Here is a 23,151-nt window from a genome sequence, read left to right on the forward strand (position 1 = left end):
AGTGCATGACGCGTATGTGATGCGTAATAGCAGCATCCCTTATGTGATGGAACAGCTACAGAGACAACGTGTGTGGCTAATAGGTGACTCTGGTTACCCCAACCTGCCTTGGCTATTGACCCCAGTGAGGAATCCCCAGACCAGGGCTGAGGAACGGTACAATGAGGCCCATGGGCGAACTAGGAGGATCATAGAAAGGACTTTTGGCCTCCTGAAGGCCAGGTTTAGGTGCCTGCATATGACAGGGGGATCCCTGATGTACTCACCAAAGAAGGTGTGCCAGATCATCGTAGCCTGCTGTATGCTTCACAATCTGGCATTGCGACGTCAGGTGCCTTTCCTGCAGGAGGATGGTCCAGATGGTGGTGTTGAAGCAGCTGTGGAGCCTGTGGAGAGTGAAGAGGAGGAAGACTCAGAGGACGACACAGACAACAGGGACAGAGTTATCCAACAGTATTTTCAGTAGCACACAGGTAAGAATCACACACGCCATTTTACTTTTCCTGAAAGCCTCCAGCTTCTCAACTTTGTCTATGACCCCCCAGTTCTTTTAAACTGATGTTTGATTTTCCCTTCCCTTTTCAGTGCTGTATGACCCACTGCGTGACTTCTGCTTGGTTAGCCCATGGACTAATGCTTATTGATCTCGGTATGTGTTCAGCACAAAGTTAACAGAACATCATTGATCGGTAATGTGTTATACATTTGTAAATAATACAGCCTGACTCCAGCATGATTTCAGTGCATTGAGTGATTTATTTTTGGTGCTAGATAATGGTACATGATATTAACACGGTGATGGGTGGGGGTGGAGTAATGTCCATGGCAGAGTCCAGTTCTCAGTCTCACAGGTGCATTGTCCATATGCCTGTGGAAGGATGGAGCAGGGGCAGTTCAAGGTTGGACAGGATGGCAATGTGGGACAGTGGGATGACTTCAGGGGGTATCTCATGCTGGCGGGGGTCTTGACATCCTACTGTGTCTTTTTTTTTTTTATCTCAGGCTCCTCTTGCGGGGTGGTTGTTCTTCAGCAGGAGGTGGGGTTCTGGTGGCCTGTCGTTGTGGTGAGGCCTCCTGTCCACTAGCGCCGGCGGAGGTGGTAGGCTGTTCCTGGTCCGGGCTAGTGACAGGGGCCCTGTGTGGTGGCACATGGTCCCGCAACGTGTCTTCTATCCGGTTGAGGGCCTGGACTGTGCTCCCCATAGCGGTAGAGATGTTGGTGAGATGATTGGTGAACCCCATGTAGCGTTCCTCCTGCTGTGCCTGGATCTCCTGGAACCTGGCCAGTACCGTCGCCATCGTCTCTTGGGAGTGGTGGTAGGCTGCCATGATGGTGGTGAGGGCCTCTTGGAGAGTCGGTTCCCTGGGCCTCTCCTCCTCCCCCTGTCGCACAGCAGCCCTCCGAGTTGCCCTGTTTCCCCCGGCCTCTGTCCCCTGGACGGTGTGCCCACTACCACTGCCCCCAGGTCCCTGTTGTTGTTGGGGTGGTGGGTTAGCCTGGGTGCCCTGTAGTGGCAGACACACCGCTGATTGACCTGTCCTAGAGACAGAGGCATGGGCCCGCTGGGTGGGAGCTGTGCTGTTGTTCCCAGAGGGGGTTGGGTCTGCTGTGGCCTGTGTGTGGGGAACCGACTGTCCAGAGGTCCCCGATGGTCCGGGCTGGTCATCAGGTTCCAGGTCGACAGAGCTGCTGTCATCACTGGGGGCCTCTTCCGGGGGGGGGGTGGACATTTCTGGACCCTCCTGGCCGGTGTGTTGGCGTTCGGGTCCTGCATGGGGTAAGAGAGTATGGTTATTGTTTCTGTGTGTGCTATTGTGTGCGATTTATGGGTGCCCTTGTCCCCCAGTGCTGTCATTCCCTTGGGGGAGGTGTTGTGGGGGTGTTTGGGGGGGGGTATGTGCAGTGGTCATGCTTAGGTGATGGGTGTCCATAGTTTGTGGTGGCATGCAGGGGTTGGTGTTGGGTGGGTTGTGCTGGAGAGACATTCTCAGGGAGGATGTGTGATGGGGGGTTGGGGGTGAGGGTGGTGGTGGGGGTTAGCATGCTGGGGGGGGTGAAGTAGTTGAGATTGTACTTACCAGAGTCCATTCCTCCGTGTACTCCAGCGAGGCCATCAGGATGCAGGATGTTTAGTACCTCTTGCTCCCATGCTGTGAATTCGGGTGGAGTGGGTGGGGGTTCCCCGCCAGTCTTCTGCACTGCGATGTTGTGTCGCGAGACCATCGAGCGCACCTTTCCCCGTAAGTCGTTCCAGCGTTTGCGGATGTCGTCTCGATTTCTGGGATGCTGTCCCACCGCGTTTACCCTGTCCACGATCCGCTGCCATAGCTCCGCCTTCCTGGCTATAGTGGTGTGCTGCACCTGTGAGCCGAAGAGCTGGGGTTCGACTCTTATGATTTCCTCCACCATGACCCGGAGTTCTTGGTCCGAAAAGCGTGGGTGCCTTTGGGGTGCAATGGGGTGGTGTGGATGAGGTGTGGGGTGGTGTATATGGTGAAGAGTGTGTTGGTGTGTGGTGCTTTGTGCTTCTATGTGGTGTGTGTGATGGTGTAGTGTGCCTCTGTGTGATGTAGCTCTCTATTCTGTGATGTGTCTCTCTCTCCTTCGTCTCTGATCTTCGGTCGTAGGGGTTTGTGGGTGATGTGGGTGTGTGTTTTATAGTTGAATGGATGTGTGGGAGTGTTGTTTGTATGTGTGTCAGGTGTGTGTATTTCAAATTGTCCAATGTGGCTGTGTTTTGGAGCTGTGTGTGTATTTTGAGCGCCGCGGTGTGTACCGCCAATGGAATACCGCGGTTGAAAGACCGCCGCGTGGATTCGTGGGTCAGAATGGCATGGGCGTGTTTGTGTTGGCGTGGCGGTGGAGGTTTGGTCATCTCCAGTTTTCCGCGGCCCGCTGATGAGGCGGCCTTCCTTGGATGTCGGGTTTTTGGCGGATTCACAGTTGGTGGTCAGAATGACCGTGGCGGTTTACCGCGGCGGTAGTATGGCAGAGTTCTGACCGGCGGTAAGGCCCTTTTACCGCCGAGGTCAGAATGACCCCCTATGTCTTTCTATGCAGAACACCCTGCTCATTTTAAACTTTGGTTAAAAAAACTGAATTACTTCATATCGCTGATGAGGAAAGCTCCGAATCGTTTGCCAGTTTCAAAGTCCTAGCATACTCTCCCATTAAAAGCAATACTCAACTTGTGTCGTGGGCCTACTGCATGGGACCATGTGAAGCTAATGCAGTGTCAATGTGGTCTTTACATGGTCACCGTTTTGCCCTTTTCCTTTCACATGCAATCAGTCTGGGTTTGACAATGCAATTGAATCCATGCAAGCTGCACCATACTGGTTTGCCCTGGGTCATTAGTTTTCAGAAAGGGTCACCTCGGTGCCTACTTACCCCAGTTTCCAGTAACTTCAGCCATCTATTATGCATAGAAACTGAGAAGAAATTTGATTTTTTTCCTTAGTTTTGACATTTGCAGTTAAATTTACACAGCATAAAAAAAGGCAAGAAAGTGCAGTGGCCACTGTTGACATGCCAAATTTGTTAATATGTCATCCAGAGTTTCTTGCACTATCCCTCCCAATTTCAATTCAAAATGCTAAATTGTTTCCCTTTTTTACTCCTCAACAAAAAAACCTTTCCAAAATCAAACTTACTTGCACACCTTACTTGTACAGTATTTTGGAAGTGTTTTATGTAGATATGTTATGACACAAAAGTTGTAATCAGTCCAAAACAGGCTTTGACTCTGGCCTAACCAACTCAACCATAATTACAGCCACTATCACCAACTGTAGTGTTTCTCTCTCCTGCTCTCTGTCTTTCTCTCCTGCTCTGTCCTGGTTTACCTATAATTTCTTGACCACTGAGAGAGTAACAAACTTTGCCAATTCTTTTTCTCTTTCTTCTCCTAGGATGGTTACTTCATGGACACTTCAGGAGGTTGGCGAATTAACAACAACGAGGCCCCCTTGGGTGACTGGGGTGACTATGTCTATCTTTCAGGCGCCACAAATCTTGTGGCTTACAGTGTAAGATGAGTCAAGATTAAAAAATTGCTTGAAAGACCAAATGTAGTAGAGCCATAGTGACACTTCCAACTTGGCTAGTATTGTGAATTTCAGAAGAAAGTCTTTGATCAAAAATAAATCAGTTTATCTATAAATTATGGATGCAGCAAATTGTTCCACCAAAGGCTAGTGTTACTTGGAATCTTGGGGATTAGTGGTAACTGGTCCTCCAGGTCTCCAACAAACCCAGAACTCACTGAGCCAAGGTGGGTGTATTTCATCCAGCAGTCATTGTTATATGCATTAGTAGACCTAACCACTTACTTGACTCACGAAAACTAGGGGTGCCTACATGGCCTACACAAGGCAATGACTATCTTTGTTTAACACATATTTTACTGCAATTTTAGAATCCATCATATATTACAACATGGTCATATGTGATAATATTACAGTGTAGAATCATTCTGAACACGCAACAATATTCAGTGTGTGGATACATCATACAATTGTGGGCAATTATTGGCATACGGCCGCTGCTGCATTATGTGCAATTTTCACATGTGACTGTGATGGACCTGTAAACAATGAGAGTGAAAAGATAGACTCCTATACAAACATGAATACCCCCCCCCCACCCCCGCCGCCGGATCCACAGCCAGTCATCTTTGATCCATGTTTTTATGAATTGTGTATTGCATGCGAAGTGGTGCCTTTTGCTTGGGATTTTCTATATATGTGGGCTCAAGTGGTTATACGTGCATGGCATAAGGTACAGCTGCAGGTAGAGAGTGCCTCTAGTCAGGAGGAGGGAAGAAGAGGGGTTGGGAAAGGGCAGTACAACGCAGTTTAGATGCTGCAGGAGGTGTTAGTATCATCTTGGAATTTAAAAATGTCCACAAAAGCGTCTCAGACTATGACTAAAGATGGCTTACGGAGATCACTTTATTCCACCCTTCATAGGGCATATCCTTCCGCAGTGCTCTGTCGTTTAAATTCCTCTCTCCAGCTCAAGACCAGTAGTGCGCAGGGTGACTTCCAGTGCACGGCAATCTGCTGTTTGGCCAACAGGAGGGGAAAGTGAACAAACCTAGCTCGACTTTAAAGCTATTGGGTATGGTGTAAAGGCCCAGGAAGCAGTGTTCAACATTGTTCCAGTGAACAGCCCCTATCAGAGTGGACAGTGCATTGGGGACACCTTCCCAGTAAGGTGCTAACACTGGGCAAGCCCACAGCATATCTGGGTGTCAGTGTAACACCTAGAGCATGTTGAGGGGGACAGCAGGGAAAATTGAGAATTGGATAAGTGGTGTCAAATAGGCTTTGTGCAGTATTGTGAATTGTATGAATTTAAACCGCGGGTTTCAGGAGATCCTACAGGTGTTTACCAGTGCAAAATGCCATTCTTTATCATGTAAGGAATGGCCAAGAACACCTTCCCATTTGACTCTCAGAGGGTTGAGGAGGGTCCTGGTGTGAGCATGTATTTTTCTGTAGAGCCATTTAACCAGATAACTAGCGTGATCTATGTTACATACTGTTTGTATAAATGTATCTGTAGTTGTTTGGTGCCTTGGGGGTTCGAGGTGGTGCGAAGAAGATATTGCATAACCATGGCATGAGGTAGAACAAGCATTTACAATGCAGTAGGTCTTTCAGTTGCGAGAGTTAGTGCTATTGTCATTGTAAATGACAAAGGGGGTCATTTTGACCCCAGAGGTAAAAACCGCCTACCACGGCGACGGCTGCCAAAAGACCGTCACCACAGCTACCAGCCGTCTGCCGGATTATGACCACAGCCAGATTTCCTCCAGAAGGATGGCAGAAATCCAGCTGTGGCCATGCCGGCGGATGGCAGTAAGGTGGAGCTGCTGCCAGCAGCAGCCCCACGCCAGTAGACCACCGCCGACCGTATCATGACCTGGTGGTGTTCTGTTGGCGGATACTGCTGCTGGCAGCAGTGCCCCGTCCAGTCTCCTGCCGGAGGACCCCCTGACAACAGGTAAGTCGGGTGCTCCAACGGGGGAGAGGGGTTTGGGGTTGTTGTGTGTGTGTGGGGGGTGTATGTCTGTGTATGCATGTATGCGGGTGTGTGTTGCATGTTGTATGTGTGTGCATGTATGGATGTGTGAGTGTGTGAATGTTTTGTTGTTTGAATGCGTGTCTGCTTGTATGTAAGTGTGTGTGGATGTGTGTGCAAAAGGATGTATGCATGCATGGATGAATGTGGGAATGTGTGTATGTATGCGTGTGTGAGGAAGGGGCATATATGAAGGGGGGTTCTGGGGAAGAAGGGTGGGGGGAAGACCCCTATCAGTGACAGGGAAGGGATTCCCTGTCACTGAAAGTGCCTACTGTAATGGTTTTCGTGGCGGTAATGTTGGCACGAAAGCCATGGCGGTAGGCGGGGTCATAATCCCGCAGGTGGGCAAGTAACAGCCACCGGGCTAGAGAGTGAAGTCTCTAGCCCGGCGCTAGTAACCACAGTGGCGGTCGGTGTGGTACATTGGCGGTTTGGCTTTAGCCAAACCGCAAATGTCTTAATATGGAGAAAAGTGCCGCCAGCCTGTTGGCAGTACTTTTCTCCATATTAACGCTGTCCGCCGGGGTCATAATGAGGGCCAATGTCTTTACCTATGTGTTTTGGTGTGAAGTGTAGTGGATGCACGTGGTGTGGAGTGGACTTATGTGGGTTAAATTGGAATTGTTAGTTGTGGAATTGTGTGAGGTGTAATTGTGTGGTGTGTAGTGTAATTGTGTAGAGGAATGATGAATACATAGGAATCAAAGCCACACAGAATATATAGAAAGGGAGATAGAGAGGGATAGGTAGCATGTGCACGAAGTGATGAATGAAGAGTGTATGAGAGAGAGGATGAAGGGGGAGTATGCATTAGATGCATAAAGAGGGAGCTTCTGCGTCCAAAATGTTCCCCCCTTCGCTGCTAGGCCTTTCCCCTATCAGGTGCCAAGCCTTTTTTTGGCTGTTTGGGGCAGTTCGCCCTTAGGCCCTCATAACTTTTTGTCCACATAAGCTACCCACGCCAAATTTGTGTCCTTTTTTTCCAACATCCCAGGGATTCTAGAGGTATGCAGAGTTTGTTGGTTCCCCTGAAGGAGACCAAGAAATTAGCCAAAATACATCACAAAGTTCCTTTTTTTTTTTTTAAATGGGAAAAAATGGCTGCAGAAGAAGGCTTATGGTTTTTTCCCTGCAAATGGCATCAACAAAGGGTTTGCGGTGCTAAAATCACCATCTTCTCAGCTTTCAGGAACAGGCAGACTTGAATCAGAAAACCCCATTTTCAACACAATTTTGGCATTTTACTGGGACATACCCCATTTTTACTATTTTTTGGTGCTTTCAGCCTCCTTCCAGTTAGTGACAGGAATGGGTGTGAAACCAATGCTGGATCCTGAATAGCTAAACATGTCTGAAAAGTAGACAAAATTCTAAATTCAGCAAGGGGTAATTTGTGTAGATCCTACAAGGGTTTCCTACAGAAAATAACAGTTGAAATAAAAAAGAAAATGAAATTGAGGTTTCTCCACGTTTTACTCTGTAACTTTTTCCTGCGACATCAGATTTTTTAAAATCAATATACCGTTACGTCTGCTAGACTCTTCTGGTTGCAAGGATATATAGGGCTTGTAGGTTCATCAAGAATCCTAGGTACCCAGAGCCAATAAATGAGCTGGACCTTGCAATGGGTTTTCATTCTATGCTGGGTATACCAATTCATTTGCTAAAATATAAACAATGAAAAATGGGTATCAAGAAAACCTTTATATTTCAACAATGGGCACAAGATAAGGTGTTGAGAAGCAGAGGTTATTTGCACATCTCTGAATTCCGGGGTTCCCATACTAGCAAGTGAATTACAGGCATTTCTCAAATAGAAGTCTTTTTTACACACTGTCTTACATTTGGAAGGGAAAAATGTAGAGAAAGACAAGGGGAATAACACTTGTTTTGCTAATCTGTGTTCCCCCAAATCTCCCAATAAAAATGGTACCTCATTTGCGTGGGTAGGCCTAATGCTTGCAACAGGAAACGCAATATGGACACATCACATTTTACATTGAAATCTAATGCGTTTTTTTGCGTAAGTGCCTAGCTGTAGATTTTCGCCTATAGCTCAGCCGGCACCTAGGGAAACCTACCAAACCTGTGCATTTTTTAAAACTAGACACCTAGAGGAATCCAAGATGGGCTGACTTGTGGGGCTCTCACCAGGGTCTGTTACCCATAATCCTTTGCAAACCTCACAATTTGGGCAAAAAGCACTTTGTCCTCTCATTTTGGTGACAGAAAGTTCTGGAATCTGAGAGGAGCCTCAAATTTCCTTCCACCCAGTGACCCCCCCCAAGTCTCTCGATAAAAATAGTATCTTACTTGTGTGGGTAGGCCTAGCGCCTGCGACAGGAAATGCCCGAAACACAACTTGGACACATCACATTTTCCTAAAGAAAACAGAGCTGTTTTTTGCAAAGTACCTAGCTGGCATTTTGGCCTCTAGCTCAGCCGGCACCTAGGGAAACCTACTAAACCTGCACATGTTTGAAAACTAGACACCTAGGGGAATCCAAGATGGGGTGACTTGTGGGGCTCTCGTCAGGTTCTGTTACCCAGAATCATTTGCAAACCTTAAAATTTGACCAAAAAACACTTTTTCCTCACATTTCGGTGACAAAGTTCTGGAATCGGAGAGGAGCCACAAATTTGCTTCCACCCAATGTTCCCCCAAGTCTCCCGATAAAAATGGTACCTCACTTGTGTGGATGGGTCTAGTGCCCGCAAAAGGAAATGCCCCAAAACACATCAAAATTATCAAATACAAAACTACCTGTTTTTGTGGGGGGAGGGGGGGCAACTTCGTTTTTGGTCCTCGGCTCAACAGCCATCTGTGCAAACCCACCAAACCTAGACATTTCTGAAAACTAGACACCCGAGGGAGTCCAGGGAGGTGTGACGTGCGTGGATCCCCCAATGTTTTCTTACCCAGAATCCTCAGCAAACCTAAAATTGAGCTAAAACAAATCACATTTTTCCCACATTTCTGTGTGGGATCACTGCACCGGGACGAATTTCCTACCACCCAACGTTCCCCTCAGTCTACTGGTAAAAATGATACCGCACTTGTGTAGGTGGGCCAAGTGCCTGTGACAAGGAAGTGCCAAAAACATGTTGAAATTGAGGGGGAACCAAAGCGGGTCCAAAAGGGCAGTTTTAAAAAAAACATTTTTAGGCTGACAAGTGCAGCAGAATTATTATCGGTATAGATGAGACAATGCTGGGTGGTAGGAATTTTGTGCATTCCTGGAGATTCCCGAAGGTTGCCATCACAAAAATGTGAGAAAAATGTGTGATTTCCAGCAAAGTTGGAGGTTTGCAGAGCATTGTGGGTAAGAAAATGGTGCGGGGTGCATGTGAAGCACACCACCTTAGAATCACCCAGATATTTAGTTTTCAGATGTGTCTAGGTCTTGTGGATTTTTCTACATGGCAGCGTCCCAAAGTCCAAAAAGTGCAGCCCTCACCATTCTAAGTGGGACAATTTTGAGAGTTAGCCAAGCTCTCATGGCCCAAAAGTAAAACCAAACCCCATATAATCAATTGTCTTCTTGCTTGCCGTGGGATAAGATGTTTCAGTGTGCAGGGGGAGAGCTGAAAGACTGTTACCCCCTTCAGTTGGGCCAGGGGCATAACCAGGCCCATTCTGGTTGGTAGCCACCACCCCACTATTTTTTTTTTAATTCCCTGGCATCTAGTAGACTTTCTCTCCCCAGGGTGTGGATCAGGTGTAATTGCCTAATCTGCCCACTGGTAGGCAGAACAACTTTGGCCCCATTTATTTGGGGTGGGAGTATGGCCTTACCGCCACCCTCTTATTTAGAAAAAAAAATCTTCCCTGGTCTCCAGTGGGCTTTCTACCCCCCTTCGAGGCAGATGGGCCTTCCAAAAATAGGCCGATCTGCCCCCAAGGTGTGTAGTGGAAAAATGTGGCATGGCGTGCTGTGGAATTATATGGATAGTAATTAAATGGTATTAACAGTTGTGGAATTATGCAGAGTGAGATTGTGTGTTATAAACTTAATTATGTGGAATGGTGTTGTGGAGTGGCATGTTGTGGAGTTGAATTATGTGGTGTGCTGTTAGATTTTGTGGCATGATGTGGAACTTTGTGGTGTGTATTGGAGGGATGTGGTGTGTTGTGGAATTGTGTTGTGTAGCTGAAATATGTAGTTTGGTGGTATGTTTTGGAAATGTGTGGAGTTGAATTATGTTGTGTGGTGCAGAACTCTGTGGCACTGAATCGTGTGGTGTTGTGTAGAATTATGTGGGATGGTTTGGAGTGGTGTTATGTGGTACGGTGTGGAGTAGTATGATAAGGTGTGGAGTTCTGTGGCATGTTGCAAATTTGTATTTTTTGTGTGGAGTGTAATCATCCGTTTTGGAATTTAATGGACTGAGGGATGGAAAGACTGCCCCGGGCCATAAGCAGGATGTGTCCAGGTCCGATAGTTCTGCTGCAGCACCATGGGAGGGAAATACAATTCTACTCCAGCCTAAACCTACCATGTCTTGGATTGGCTTTAACCATGATCAACAATCAAGTACAATGTAGTTCAGTGTGGACAATTTCTTCTGTAAACAGCCCCCCTAACTATTTTGTATAAATGATTCACACAATAGAAGTCACAGGGTGGAAGCTAACACACTATGGGCCTCATTTCAACCTCTGTGGTCTTTTTTCAAGACTGCTGAGTACCGCTGTGCTGAAGACTGCCAGTGCAGGCGGTTTTCCACGCAGCGCATCAGGACTGCTGGCAGCCCTCTGTCCTTTTTCGGACGGAGAGCCACCAGCAGCCGTACTGGCTGGCGGCGGGGAAGTGGCGGCTGCTCCACCGCCCCGTCATCAGAACACCGCCCACCGAATCCCAACCCAGGATTCGGTGTGGCGGTGTTCTGGTGCGGGGAGCTGGCGGCGGAGCAGCCCCATGGTTCCCGTTACCTCCCGGAGGATCACCGTACAAGGTAAGGTGATCATCCTTTAGGGGATGGGGTTGGGGGATGATGTGTGTTGTGTGCGTGCATGGGGGAGTGCATGTGAGTATGTAGAGGGGGTGTGTGAGTGCGTGTATGCATGTGGGGTGTGTGTTGTGTGTCTGGAAAATGTGTGCCGGTCGGTCTGTTTGCATGTCTGTATGTGTGCGGGTATGTGTTGTTGTAGTGTGTGTATGCATGTAGGGGTGTGTGTGTGTGTTAATGTTGGGGGCGGGGGTGGGGAGGGGGTGAGTTTGTTAATGTTGGTGGTGGGCTGGGGAGGGGGGTCAGGGGTGTGGGGGGAGGACTCGGGTGGGGGAGGGGGGTGGTGGAGACCCCTATCAGTCCCAGGGAAGGAATTCCCTGGCACTGATAGTCCCTACCGACATGGATTTCGTGGCGGTTCCAAACCACACGAAATCCATGATGGTATGCAGGGTCCTGATACCGCAGGCGGTCTGGTGACAGCCGCCGGGCTGGAGACCGAAGTCTCCAGCCCAAGGGTCGTCACCGCCCTGGCGGTCGGAGTGAAGAAGTGGCGGATGACCATGGCGGTAACCGCCATGGTCATAATTCAATTCTTTTTCTGACGGCCTGTTGCCGGTATTATCGCCACTTCTCCCCCGCCCGCCAGGGTCGTAATGAGGGCCTATATGTAGGTGCACCAATCCACTGAGCTGCCTTCTGCTTTGAGTAAGGAGGTGCATTGTTCCAAGCTTGAAAATGTGAAAACCTATCCTGCATCACAAGACAAAGATGGACACAAACTGTAAACAACCCTACAAAAAGGGTTAGGAAACACACACTGTATAAGTGTCAGCCTTTTTAGGTACACTGTGTGTGTTGTAGTGACTGTGGACCTGGGAGACTTGAGTTCTAAACTCGTTTTCCCTAGATTGCTACACTGCGTGATCCTCGGCAGAGCACAGTCTCCTCCAGCACCCAAAATCTCTTCCCTGTAAAAAGTGGATCTTTGTAGAAAGACACTACATAAACAACTGAATATGTGCAAGCCTGTAGTGCGTAGAGGCGCCTGTGTGCCAAGTCAGGGCACAGAGACCATGCCAGCCACTGAATTACTGCCTGCAGGACACAGTGGCTGCACACCACGGAGATCCAACACACCAGCTTCATCCTCGTGGACCCCTCCTCATCCCTCGGACCCCACCTGGCTAGGAATCCGGGTTGGTGGATGTCCCGTCTGGATGGGCACAGGGGACCGAATTGAGACTCAAACAGAAAGCACACAGTGGAGGCACCGGTTCAGCAGTCAGCAAGGGAGGAGCGTAGGTCCATGGAGAATTGGGTGGTGGGGGCACAGAGCCAGAAGAAGGGATGGGAGGGGTATGGAAGGGTGCGATCTAGGCCCTTACCTTGGCTTGAGCACTGCGATCAGAGACTGAAAGTGAAAGGTTGTGTGCGACCGGCACTGATGGTCCCCACCTACTCTCACGGCTAGGATTGGGGGAGGGCGATATGGGGCCTCCTCATGTGTTATAAAACATTCAAGCATAGAACAATCTAGAGAGGCATGTGTATTTGGACAGCTGCATGGAGAGTTCAACCCCTGAATCCCAGATAAAGCTATCCCAGTAAATGTGATGGCCGGAAGATCCCATGTTGCAGTGATGACACTTATGCAGCCTTATATATTCAATTTAACAGCAGGATGTTGCTGTAGTGTGTCTCCAGAAATAGGAAAATGCCATGAAGATCAAAAGTAAAGGAATATGGTTGTTATTACCATATTTAAATATACAGACACAAACAAGCCCACGAGCAGAACGATGCAAGTTGGTTAACAGGACTCCAGGCAAACAGAATCTAGAATCCTAAGTACCATGGTTGCAAGATGGAATGGTACAGAAGTAATCTAGAATTTTGAAACACATAGAAAATGACATCGCCTTCCCCCATAAATAAACTAAAACAATAACATTATAACAAAACTAAACTAAAACAGTGTATATCACTGCCCTAATACATTTCAAAATCTATAAACATAAGCCAGAATGTTCACAGTAATTTGACCCAGATATATGAACTTGTTTAAATCAACTAGGTCATCTTCAATCTGTTGCTGACCTTCAATAACAACAGGATAATTGATGGTTGTGACACTAGTAAGATGTTACTGATTGTCAGGAACAGATTTATCTCTGAAATTAGGAATGTTCTTTGAAGATATTTATTCAAATTGCTCAGAATTTCTCTTATTCTGGAAAACATCAGTGGACAACATAGAATGATCTGTTGTGTTGCAATTACATGTTTCAAAATATATATCCGCCTCAGCATTTGTAATAGGAGTCACTCTGTTTCTATTCCACCATTTGATCAAAAACCAATCATTAATGATAACGTCTTGAACATTTTTCTTTCTATCAAAATACTGTTTCTGTTTGTCCTGTCTATGTGCCACAACATCTCACATTTTTTGTCAATGTTTAACTGATTATATTTGACTGTGTTAGTAGACTCTAACTAACTGGGTACAAGTGTAGTCCTGACATACCTGCCACGTGAATTATTGAATGAAGAATCCCCTGTAATGGAATGACGTGTTGTTAAATACCCCCACATCTTTTCTTCCACAAACTTTTCTACATCAAAGTTCGCTGAAAGAGCAGTTTAAATTCCATCTGTAATAAAAATGTTTGCTCTCTCAACTTTCCCATTGGAAGATGGACTATACAGGGCAACTTTTAAATATTTGATATCCAATTTCCGCATCAACTTATTAATCTCTCTTGAAAAAAATGCATCCCATTATCCGTAACAATGAATTGAGGATTTCCCTCAGCATAAAAAACTTTTGTTAAAAACTCTATTGCTGATTTGGTTTTAGATACATCCACAAAATCATAATAGATCGATTTAGAATAGTAATCCACTAACATGATCACATACCTTTGCTTCCTAGGAAGTAAATCGAACAGCCCAATGAAATCCATGGCCACCTTAACCCAAGGTCCTGCTGGAAGAGGTACTGGAAAAAGAGGCTTATTATATGTCCTCCAATACTTATCGGATGCAATGCACCGTGGACATTTCTAGATTAACATTGAAACACACTTATCTATCCCTAGCCACCAAAAATACTGTTTCAGTTTCTTGCAGGTAGCTAAAATACCTAAATGACCAGTGTGTGCCATCATCATAATACGTTCTTGTGAACTATTGGGTGCAACAAACAAAGAATCTCCTAATTTAATCTAAATCTAAATTTGATTTTCACATAACAGTTCTGCTGACACTTGTGCAAAACATCTCAACTCATGTGTCAATGATTTCTTAGAGGGCCACCCTACTTTTAAAAAATGAAACGCTTTCTGTAGTGTTTCATCCTGTTGGGTAGCTAAAAGCCATTCATCCTCTGAGATCACACCTTCACAAACAGAAATTACATCAATGGCTGCAACTATGCAATCCTCTTGATCTTCTTGTAGTTTTGACAAAAGGTCAACTAATTGCGAAGAAGCTTTGCAAAGACCATTACCACTTAGTGATCAGTAAACAATTGGTATGCAGTATCCCGCACATATGTTTTACATTTTTCCACTGCCCATACACAAGCTAAAGTTTCCCTTTCAATTGTACTATAATTCATTTCAGATTGGAAAAGTGCTCTAGAGGCAAAAGCTACAGTCCTCTCAACACCATCTACCCACTGACCAAAAACTGCCCCCAGACCTTTTAAGCTGGCATCTACTGAAATGAATGATTGGCCTGAAGGATCATATGATTGTAGTGCAGGGGCTTTGATAACTAATAGGTTCATTCTGACCCGCCCGCCTGGCGGGAACCGCCAAATGGCCGCTCCGCGGTCAGAAGACCGCGCATGCCATTCTGACTTTCCCGCTGGGCCGGCGGGCACCCACCAAGGGAGCGCCCGCCGGCCCAGCGGGAAAGGCCCTGCAACACAGAAGCCGGCTCCGAATGGAGCCGGCGGTGTTGCAGGAGTGCGACGGGTGCAGTTGCACCCGTCGCGATTTTCACTGTCTGCTAAGCAGACAGTGAAAATCATGCTGGGGCCCTGTTAGGGGGCCCCTGCACTGCCCATGCCAGTGGCATGGGTGGTGCAGGGGCCCCCAGGGGCCCCACGACACCCGTTCCCGCCATCCTGTTCCTGGCGGGAAGGGGGTCGGAATCTCCATGGCGGCGCTGCTTGCAGCGCCGCCATGGAGATTCAGCCCAGCAAGGGGAAATCCGGCGGGAAACCGCTGGATCCCCTTTTCTGACCGCGGCGGTAATGGGCTGGGAAGCACCGCCAGCCTGTTGGCGGTGCTTCCGTCATTTTAGCCCTGGCGGTCGCGGACCGCCAGGGTTAGAATGACCCCCTAAATCTTCAACATTTTCAAATGTCCGATTAATTTCTTCTGACCACACAAATTTAGTACCTTTTTCTAAAAGAATACATAACGTTTCTACTTGAAGAGCTTAACCAGGTACCAACTGTGCGTAATATTCGCATAACCCCAAGAAAGGTCTCGAAGTGTCCTTATCAGTAGGAGCGGAAGCTTTTCTTATGGCTTCTACATTAGATTCTTTGGTTCCTGTACCAGAACTTGAAATCTTATGTCCAAGATTCTCTACTTGTTGTACCAAAAAAGTGCATTTTTCAATTTTAACTGTCATGTCCCTTTCTTCTAAAATATAAAATACTCTCTCCAACACAGTCATATGTTCCTCCCTGATTTTGGTGTGGACTAGGATATCATCCTGGAATGCTTGGACATGAGAATTATATTTAAACAAATTGTCCATCAACTTTTGAAAAACCCTTGCAGCTGAAGCAAGTCCAAATGGAAGCTTTGAGTATTTATAAGCACCATAAGGTGTGACAAATGTTGTTAAAGATTGTGATCTCCCATCAAGAGCAATCTGGTGATAAGCTGCATGTAGATCAATAGTTGAAAAATACTTAGAATCCCCAATATTTGCTACCATTTCCTGTATATAGGGTAGAGGGTGACAGTCTACTAAAATATTTTGATTAAGTGACCTCAAGTCAACGCATAATCTTAAATCACCAGATTGTTTCTTGGTAAGCACAATTGGAGAAACCCATTCAGATGAGTCAGTAGAAGTAATTACCCCTTCAGATATAAGTTTCTCTAACAGATTTTTTAAGTCATCTCTTACACTCATAGGAACCTGTCCCACTCTATGAATTACTGGCTTAACATTCTCTTTTAGTTTTATCATGTGTTCCAAACCTTTTACTGTACCTATGGTATTTGAAAACACTTTCAGGAAGTTCTGTTGCATCAATTGTTTGACATCACCTACACCATCCAGATGTAGAATTGGTACCTCACCTAAAACTAAAGGATCCGAATGAACTGGGCATAGATAAATCCCTTATTTAGCTAAGTCATCCCATCCCACAATATTGCGTCCCTTAACAGCCACATACATTTTAGTACAAATCTGTCTGCATAGACACTGCAAAGGGGAAGAAAAATATCTAAGTAAATCTACATCCTGTTCCCCAAAAGCTTTGGGATTTATATCCACTGGAATTAGTAGAGGGTTTTCTGGCCAGAGTGCGAAGAATGTGGAATTTGATATTAAAGTGAATGGGGCTCCAGAGTCTGCCATAACATGAATGTCTTTACCATCAATTGCCACTTTGCAGTATGGACCTTTGATCCTCCCATCATTCCGATAGCTCTCTGTGCCATCATCTAGAGTTAGGAGTACATTGGAGAACTTCTGAGTGCACTCTTGAACGCCTCCAGACTGATATTGTGAATCTTGACTCTATTAGGTGACCTCTTACCTCCTCTACATAATGCAGGAAAATTATCTATTTTCTTACAATGACTACACGCTTTCTCAATTGCTGGACAAAACAAATATTTTCCAAAATGATTTTTTTGAGCCACACCTATGGCACATTTTCGTAGCCCCTCCACTAGATTGTGGTTTCTGTTTACTGAATGCACATAGTTGTGATTCCTCAGTAATGCAATTGACTGGAGATAAACCTGTCGACAAAGCACTTTAGTCATTATTATGATTGGCCATTACATGAGTAGTTAGAATGGACCTTTCGTTGCTCTTGGCAGTATCAATAGTTCTTCAAGTGTAGGATTTCTACAAGCTAGTAACCTTTCGTGCACTTTTTTTAGAGTAGCAGTTGAACACAAACTGATCCCTGATTTAAATGTCCACACTATTCTCAAATTCACAATTTGAAGCTAACACTCTCAGGATCACAATGAAATCTTCTACCGTTTCATCATTTGCCTGTTTGCATTTGAAAAAGTCATACCTTTCAAGCAATACACTTGTGTCCTCTGAATATTGTTTAAGCATACGCTCTTTTGCTTCAACAAACATGTTCCAAGGTGCGTTTTCCACATCAGGCTCAGACACTACCGATAAATTGTCAAACACTTTTTTGCCCCTCTACCCCTAAATGATTAAAAAGCAGTGCTTGTTTCCTGGAAGGCAGAAAATTATTTGCATCAGTGGCATCAAGTTTTCAAAAATATGAAGCCAGTCTCTCCATTTAATATCTGCTTTCCCTGGTTTCTGTAAAAATGGAGGAGGTTGTACCAATCCTTGTATGTACGCCATAGTCTAAAGTAAGAATAAAAGTATCAGTTTTTCCTAATTCAGAATATAGTTATGTTTTTTTATTTACTTTTTTTTATTCACTTTTTTCCCAAAAAATAAGTATTTAAAATGACACTTTTCAATTAAAGTTCCACAATGGCTGCTCCGTAACAACAGAGTGCTACTGAGCAACGTTGAAGACTCTGCGCATCAGACAACTTGTTTTCCACACAAATACTTTTAAATCTAAAGAAAATGTCCGCCGCATGATGACAACATGTTCCAGGCAAAGTATGCAGCGTGCTCTTGAGCAATGTAGCACCACTCTCTTCGAAGCTGCGCCACCGTGCTGCGCCACCTCAAAGAAAACCCTGGCAACCAGCGTGCTTTCCAACAAAATCCTAGCAACTATTGTGCTTCTCCATAACATAACTATCACTCCCGAAGCTGTGTCACTCTCCAGCGCGTGACGAACTGTATTCAAAAGTAATCCTGGAAGGCGCATGGGCACGTGGCAAAACCCCGTTGAACAAGGCAAGTAACTTGCATGTACGCACATGAAACCGGCATGAGGGCGCGATGAATAATATTTTATCAAAGTTCAATTTCGACATATAGACCATGTAGCATTCCCGAAAAATAAGATGAATCAGCAGCGTTAAAGCTGTATTCTCCGTACTAGTCAGTCATTAAGAATCAACACACAGCACCGCTCGTAACACAGCAAAAACCACTCACCAATTGAGCCTTTTAAAGAATCAAAACTGAAATTTCCCTCCTGTCACCTTCAGACTCCCAAAATGAAACAAGAGGAGCTTCCAACGGTCGATCGGTCTCTCCTCTGTGAGCTTGTCTCGTAGTTCAGCAAAAATAAACAGAGACCCCACTCCTGGTACCAAAATGTAGTGTGTCTCCAGAAACAGGAAACGCCATGAAGATCAAAAGTAAAGGAATATGGTTTTTATTACCATATTTAAATATATAGACACAAACAAGCCCACGAGAAGAACGATGCCAGTTCGTTAACAGGACTCCAGGCAAATAGAATCTGGAATCCTAAGTACCATGGTTACAAGATGGAATGGTACAGAGGCACTATAGAGTTTTACAACACATAGAATATGACTATCACCCTTCGCATACTTCAATAGATAGCACTGAATTAACACCCATTGATAATTAACTGTCAAAGTACTGCAGTGGTGACCTTGGCTGTATTAATTCAGTGTTACCGCACTGCTAAGTGCCATGATCATAGTACACAGAACCCCTACCCCTCTCTCTCCCCCCCTGGCTCCCCCAGTCTCTGCAGGGCCTCTCTATTCCTCACTGCAGTTGTTTAGGCCCTTCTCTAGGGCTCACTTTGCTCTGGTGGGGTTTCCCAAAAGTATACAGTGAGCACGTCACAACCACTAGGGGTTGGTACTCTTTTGCGTTCACGCACTGCCTCAACTCTGCCTCCAACAAATGGTCAACAACCAAAAGGAGGAAACGCTGCCCCAGAAGTGCTCTCTAAGGTAGTGAACGTAGACATACGTACAACCCCTGGTCGCAGCCCAGAGGTCGAGAGTCCACCGAGGATGAGTCCATGGATAAATTATCAGAACAGCCTTATGAAACCGTACCAGAAACCATGGCCTTCATGCATTGGCATCGCATGGCATCAGAAATAGAAAGATTTTTGCCAGAGACAAGCAATTTTGAAATACTCCTGAAATATAAATGTTGCAGATGTTATTTAAAGGAATGTTTCAGAATCAAACGTGTTGCTTTGCTATCTGTAGGTATTCTTTGGTGTGTTAATACATTGGTACTCATGTTCCTGAATTTGTACCACCGCACTTTGGAATATCAAACTATGTCACGTTTAAGATGGCGGTGGAATTAAGCTACAGGTTTACAGTAGCATTTGGGGATTGAGAGCACCCTGCTCTGTTCCTCTTTTATGTTTGTGATGCTGGCTGAGTCATGTTTCAGACAAGCGAGCAGCTCCAAGCAGAGCACAACAGCTGATCTGTTCTGGCTTGGGAGGAGGTGGGAGGGCTGAACGGGTGCAATCAAATGCCATGAGCTGAGCCGGAAGCATCCACACTGTGGCACCAGCAAGAAAGTAACAAGCATTTGCAATGCACTAGGGTCTCGCATTTCTCCGAGTTACAGCTATTAGCAGTTGTAAACTCCCCACTGGATTTTTCTTTCCACATTGAAAGACAAAAAACAGCACAATCGCGCTGCTACAGTTCACTCGTAATGAAACCTATTGACAAAAGTACAATTATCTACGTAACCGGCAAAAGTGTAAATTAACTATATAACATCGTTGATGTTATGCAAAGCACTCGACTTCTGCCAAGCGAGATCACGCTGCGAACAAAAGATAAAAAGTAGTCCACAAACTGGACGGGAAACAGCGAGCCTCGCATGTTTTCAGTACTTGGTCGCTGCGCTCGAGGAGGACTAACCACCAGAAAAGACATGACGCATGCGTGCCTTCCACTAATGAAAGAAAGCAGATTTTAACAGGAAAGCCCATGAACCAATGAAAGACAACTGACGTGACGTGAACGGGCTCCGAGCCCTTTTCTGACTCCTAAAGCGTCTCGTAAGCGAAACGCATGCGCAAGTGCATGCGACACAAGCTCGACCCTTAAAATGAAGTAGTCGCTGAAACCAATAAGTAAAGAATTATGGAGTAACTAAACAGTAGTCCTTGCTCGCAAAGAGAACAAGCTTTGCAATGCAGTGGGTCTCACGTTTGCTCGAGTTAGAGCTATTAGCGTTTTAAACTCCTAATCAGACTTTTCTTGCCACATAAACTGAAAAGTAAAAGAGTTTCACATAAGCGAGCCCATGGCAGCCATGAGTGAGAAGCACAAAACACACAAAAGGAAACCGAAGTTAGCTTGTGGTAAAAAGTATTGGCAAAAGTGCAATTATCCATGTACCCGGCAAAAGTGCAATTATCCATGTAACAGGGTCGATGTCATGCAAAGCGCTCGATTACTGCCCAGCGACATCCAGCTGCCTATGAAATAAAAAGAAAAAGTAGTCCAGAACCCATACGGAAAACATTGAGCCTCGTATGTTTTCAGTAGTTGGCTGTTGAGCTCGAGGAGGGCTAAATACCAGAAAAGGCATGCCTTTTACTAATGAAATCAAGCTAATTTTAAAAGGCAAGCTCACGAACCAACCAAACTGTTGGGCGTGACATAGACGTGGTTAAAAGCCCACAGAGAGATTACACCAGGGACAAAACGCTTTGCGCGCTCAATCCTAAAAACGCGGGTCAAAAAGAAATGACTGACCACTAGCAAGCATGGGCTGTTAAACGACACTGAAACCAACAAATTAAATCGCTTAAAGCCTGTGAGAAGCTGGTCTGGTTTGTAGTAGGTACCAGAGGTACTTACACCTTATACCAGGTCCAGTGATCCACCTTAGTGAAATGTAGGCTTTGTCTAGCAGCTCAGGCTGTCTAGGGGTAGCTGTAGCAGAGCAGCCAAGGCTGAACTAGGAGACATGCAAGCTCTTGCAATACCACTATAGTCACACAGTACTTATACACAAGAAAATACAATACTCAGTGTTACCAAAAATAGAGGTACTTTATTTTAGTGACACAAGGCCAAAAATATCTTAGGGGCTATACTCCCTCTGGAGGTAAATATTGTACACAATATATATACTATTAACCAAAATCAGGTAAGTAATCAGTCATAGAATAGTGCAAACAGTGAAAAACACAACAGGTTACGATGGGCCTAGGGGCAACACAAACCATATACTAAAATAGTGGAACACAAATGTCGGTTTCCCTCCTAGGCAAGTGTAGGTCATAGAGGGGCGCTAGGAGTGCAGGAAAACACCAAAGGTAAGTAAATTACCCCACCCCTGAGCTCAGGTAAAGTACAGAAGGTTTCCTCAGAACACACTCATGGTAAAGATTATGCAAAAAGCAAGCAAGTCTGCAAGAAACCAACAATGGATTACTGGATCTGAAGACCGAGGAGATAAAGTCCAAAAGTCGATGAAGAGTCCAGGAAGAACAGGAGCCCCTGCTAACCCAGATGAAGGTGCAAAAGTGGATTCCCAGGTTTGAGGAAGAAGTCAGAAATGCACCAAAGAAGACCGCTGCGGGATCCTGCTTGGTGCAAGAGATGTCGCACATCGAGTCGTTGGATGCAGGCTGGTTTTCGTCGTTAGATTCTGCCAACAAGCCTGGGCTCACACAAATGTCTTGGTTGGTGGCAAAAGGCGCTACCTGGGCCCAGGAGGGACCTGGGTGTCTCAACTCAGACTGAGGAGACAAAGGGGGCTCTCAGCACTTTAGAGAGCCCTCAGAAGACCAGGCAGCACCCACAGGAGTCCCAGAACTGGGGACAAAGGAGTGCAAAATGCAGTTGTCGCAGAACTACACAAAGGGATCCTACGCCGCCAGAGAACAACTCAGGGAGCTGAGCATCACAGGATATAGTGCTGGGGACCTGGGCTACGCTGTGCATGAAGGATTTCTGGAAGAAGTGCACAGAAGCCGAAGGAGCTGCAGAACACGCTGTGCACAGGGGTACTGTCTGGCATGAGGAAGCAGCCCCTTACCTCTACCAAATTTGGACAGCTGGACCTTTGGACAGTCAGGATCACTTCGGTCCATCACCTGTGTTCCATGGATCACGCTCGTTGACAGGAGAGGAGTCCCAGAGTACCGGTTGTCATTGCAGAGAGGTGTCTGCTGCTGAAGCAGGGAAGTGACTCTGTCACTCCACAGGAGATTCTTTCAGTTGTTCTGGTGCAGAATGAAGACAGTCCTCAGAGCGTACACAACCTGGAAACTGTTGCAGTTGCTGGCAGGAGCTGAAGTTGCTGAGTTGCAGTAACCTTTTTGGATACTTTGTTGCAGTTACAGTGTTCCTGGAGCAGTCTGCGGTTGATCCGATGGTCAGAAGCTGAAGCAGAGGATGCAGAGGAGTCCTAGTGGGGTCTTACAAACTGAATCTGAGGAACCACCCACAGGAGAGACCCAAAATAGCCCTCAGAGGGGGGTTGGTCACCTAACCAGGTATGGAGGAGTCTCTGACGTCACCTGCTGGCACTGGTCACTCAGATGCTCCCAGAGTTTCCTGAGCATCCGGAAAACAAGATGGCAGAAGCCAGGGACATTCTGAAGGAGCTCTGGGCACCACCCGTGGGGTGGTGATGGACAGGGGAGTGGTCACTCCCCTTTCCTTTGTCCAGTTTCGTGCCAGAGCAAGGACTGGGGGTCCCTGAATCAGTGTAGACTTGATTATGCAAGGAGAGCACCATCTGTGCCCTTCAAAGCACTTCCCGATGCTCTTGGAGGAAACCCCTCCCATGCCAGTAACACCTATTTCCAAAGGGAGATGCATTGTTCTGCCTTCCTGGGATTGATGGTGGCTTGAAAGGAAGACCGCTGGCATTGGATCACCAATGTGTAATAAGGGCCCAGTCCAAGGAGGGCCCAGTCTAAGGAGGGCAGAAGCCTTTCTGTAATGTGGCAGCAGCTGGGACTG

At 46.1% G+C, this 23,151-nt stretch overlaps 1 protein-coding gene across 3 annotated transcripts in view; it reads left to right on the top strand.

Annotated features, from left to right (window-relative positions):
• LOC138260777 (uncharacterized) overlaps nt 1-23,151 on the top strand; it is a 252,241-nt gene that overhangs the window by 71,686 nt on the left and 157,404 nt on the right. For 2 of the 3 annotated variants that reach the window (XM_069209228.1, XM_069209226.1), the window contains exon 2: nt 3,913-4,029. The exons of the other annotated variant lie outside the window; for it this stretch is intronic. In XM_069209228.1, the coding sequence (XP_069065329.1) occupies nt 3,913-4,029 (117 nt within the window). The remainder of the gene's footprint in view (nt 1-3,912; nt 4,030-23,151) is intronic. 3 annotated transcript variants of the gene reach the window in all.

Source organism: Pleurodeles waltl, chromosome 10 (assembly GCF_031143425.1).
Source record: "Pleurodeles waltl isolate 20211129_DDA chromosome 10, aPleWal1.hap1.20221129, whole genome shotgun sequence".
Taxonomy (NCBI): domain Eukaryota; kingdom Metazoa; phylum Chordata; class Amphibia; order Caudata; family Salamandridae; genus Pleurodeles; species Pleurodeles waltl.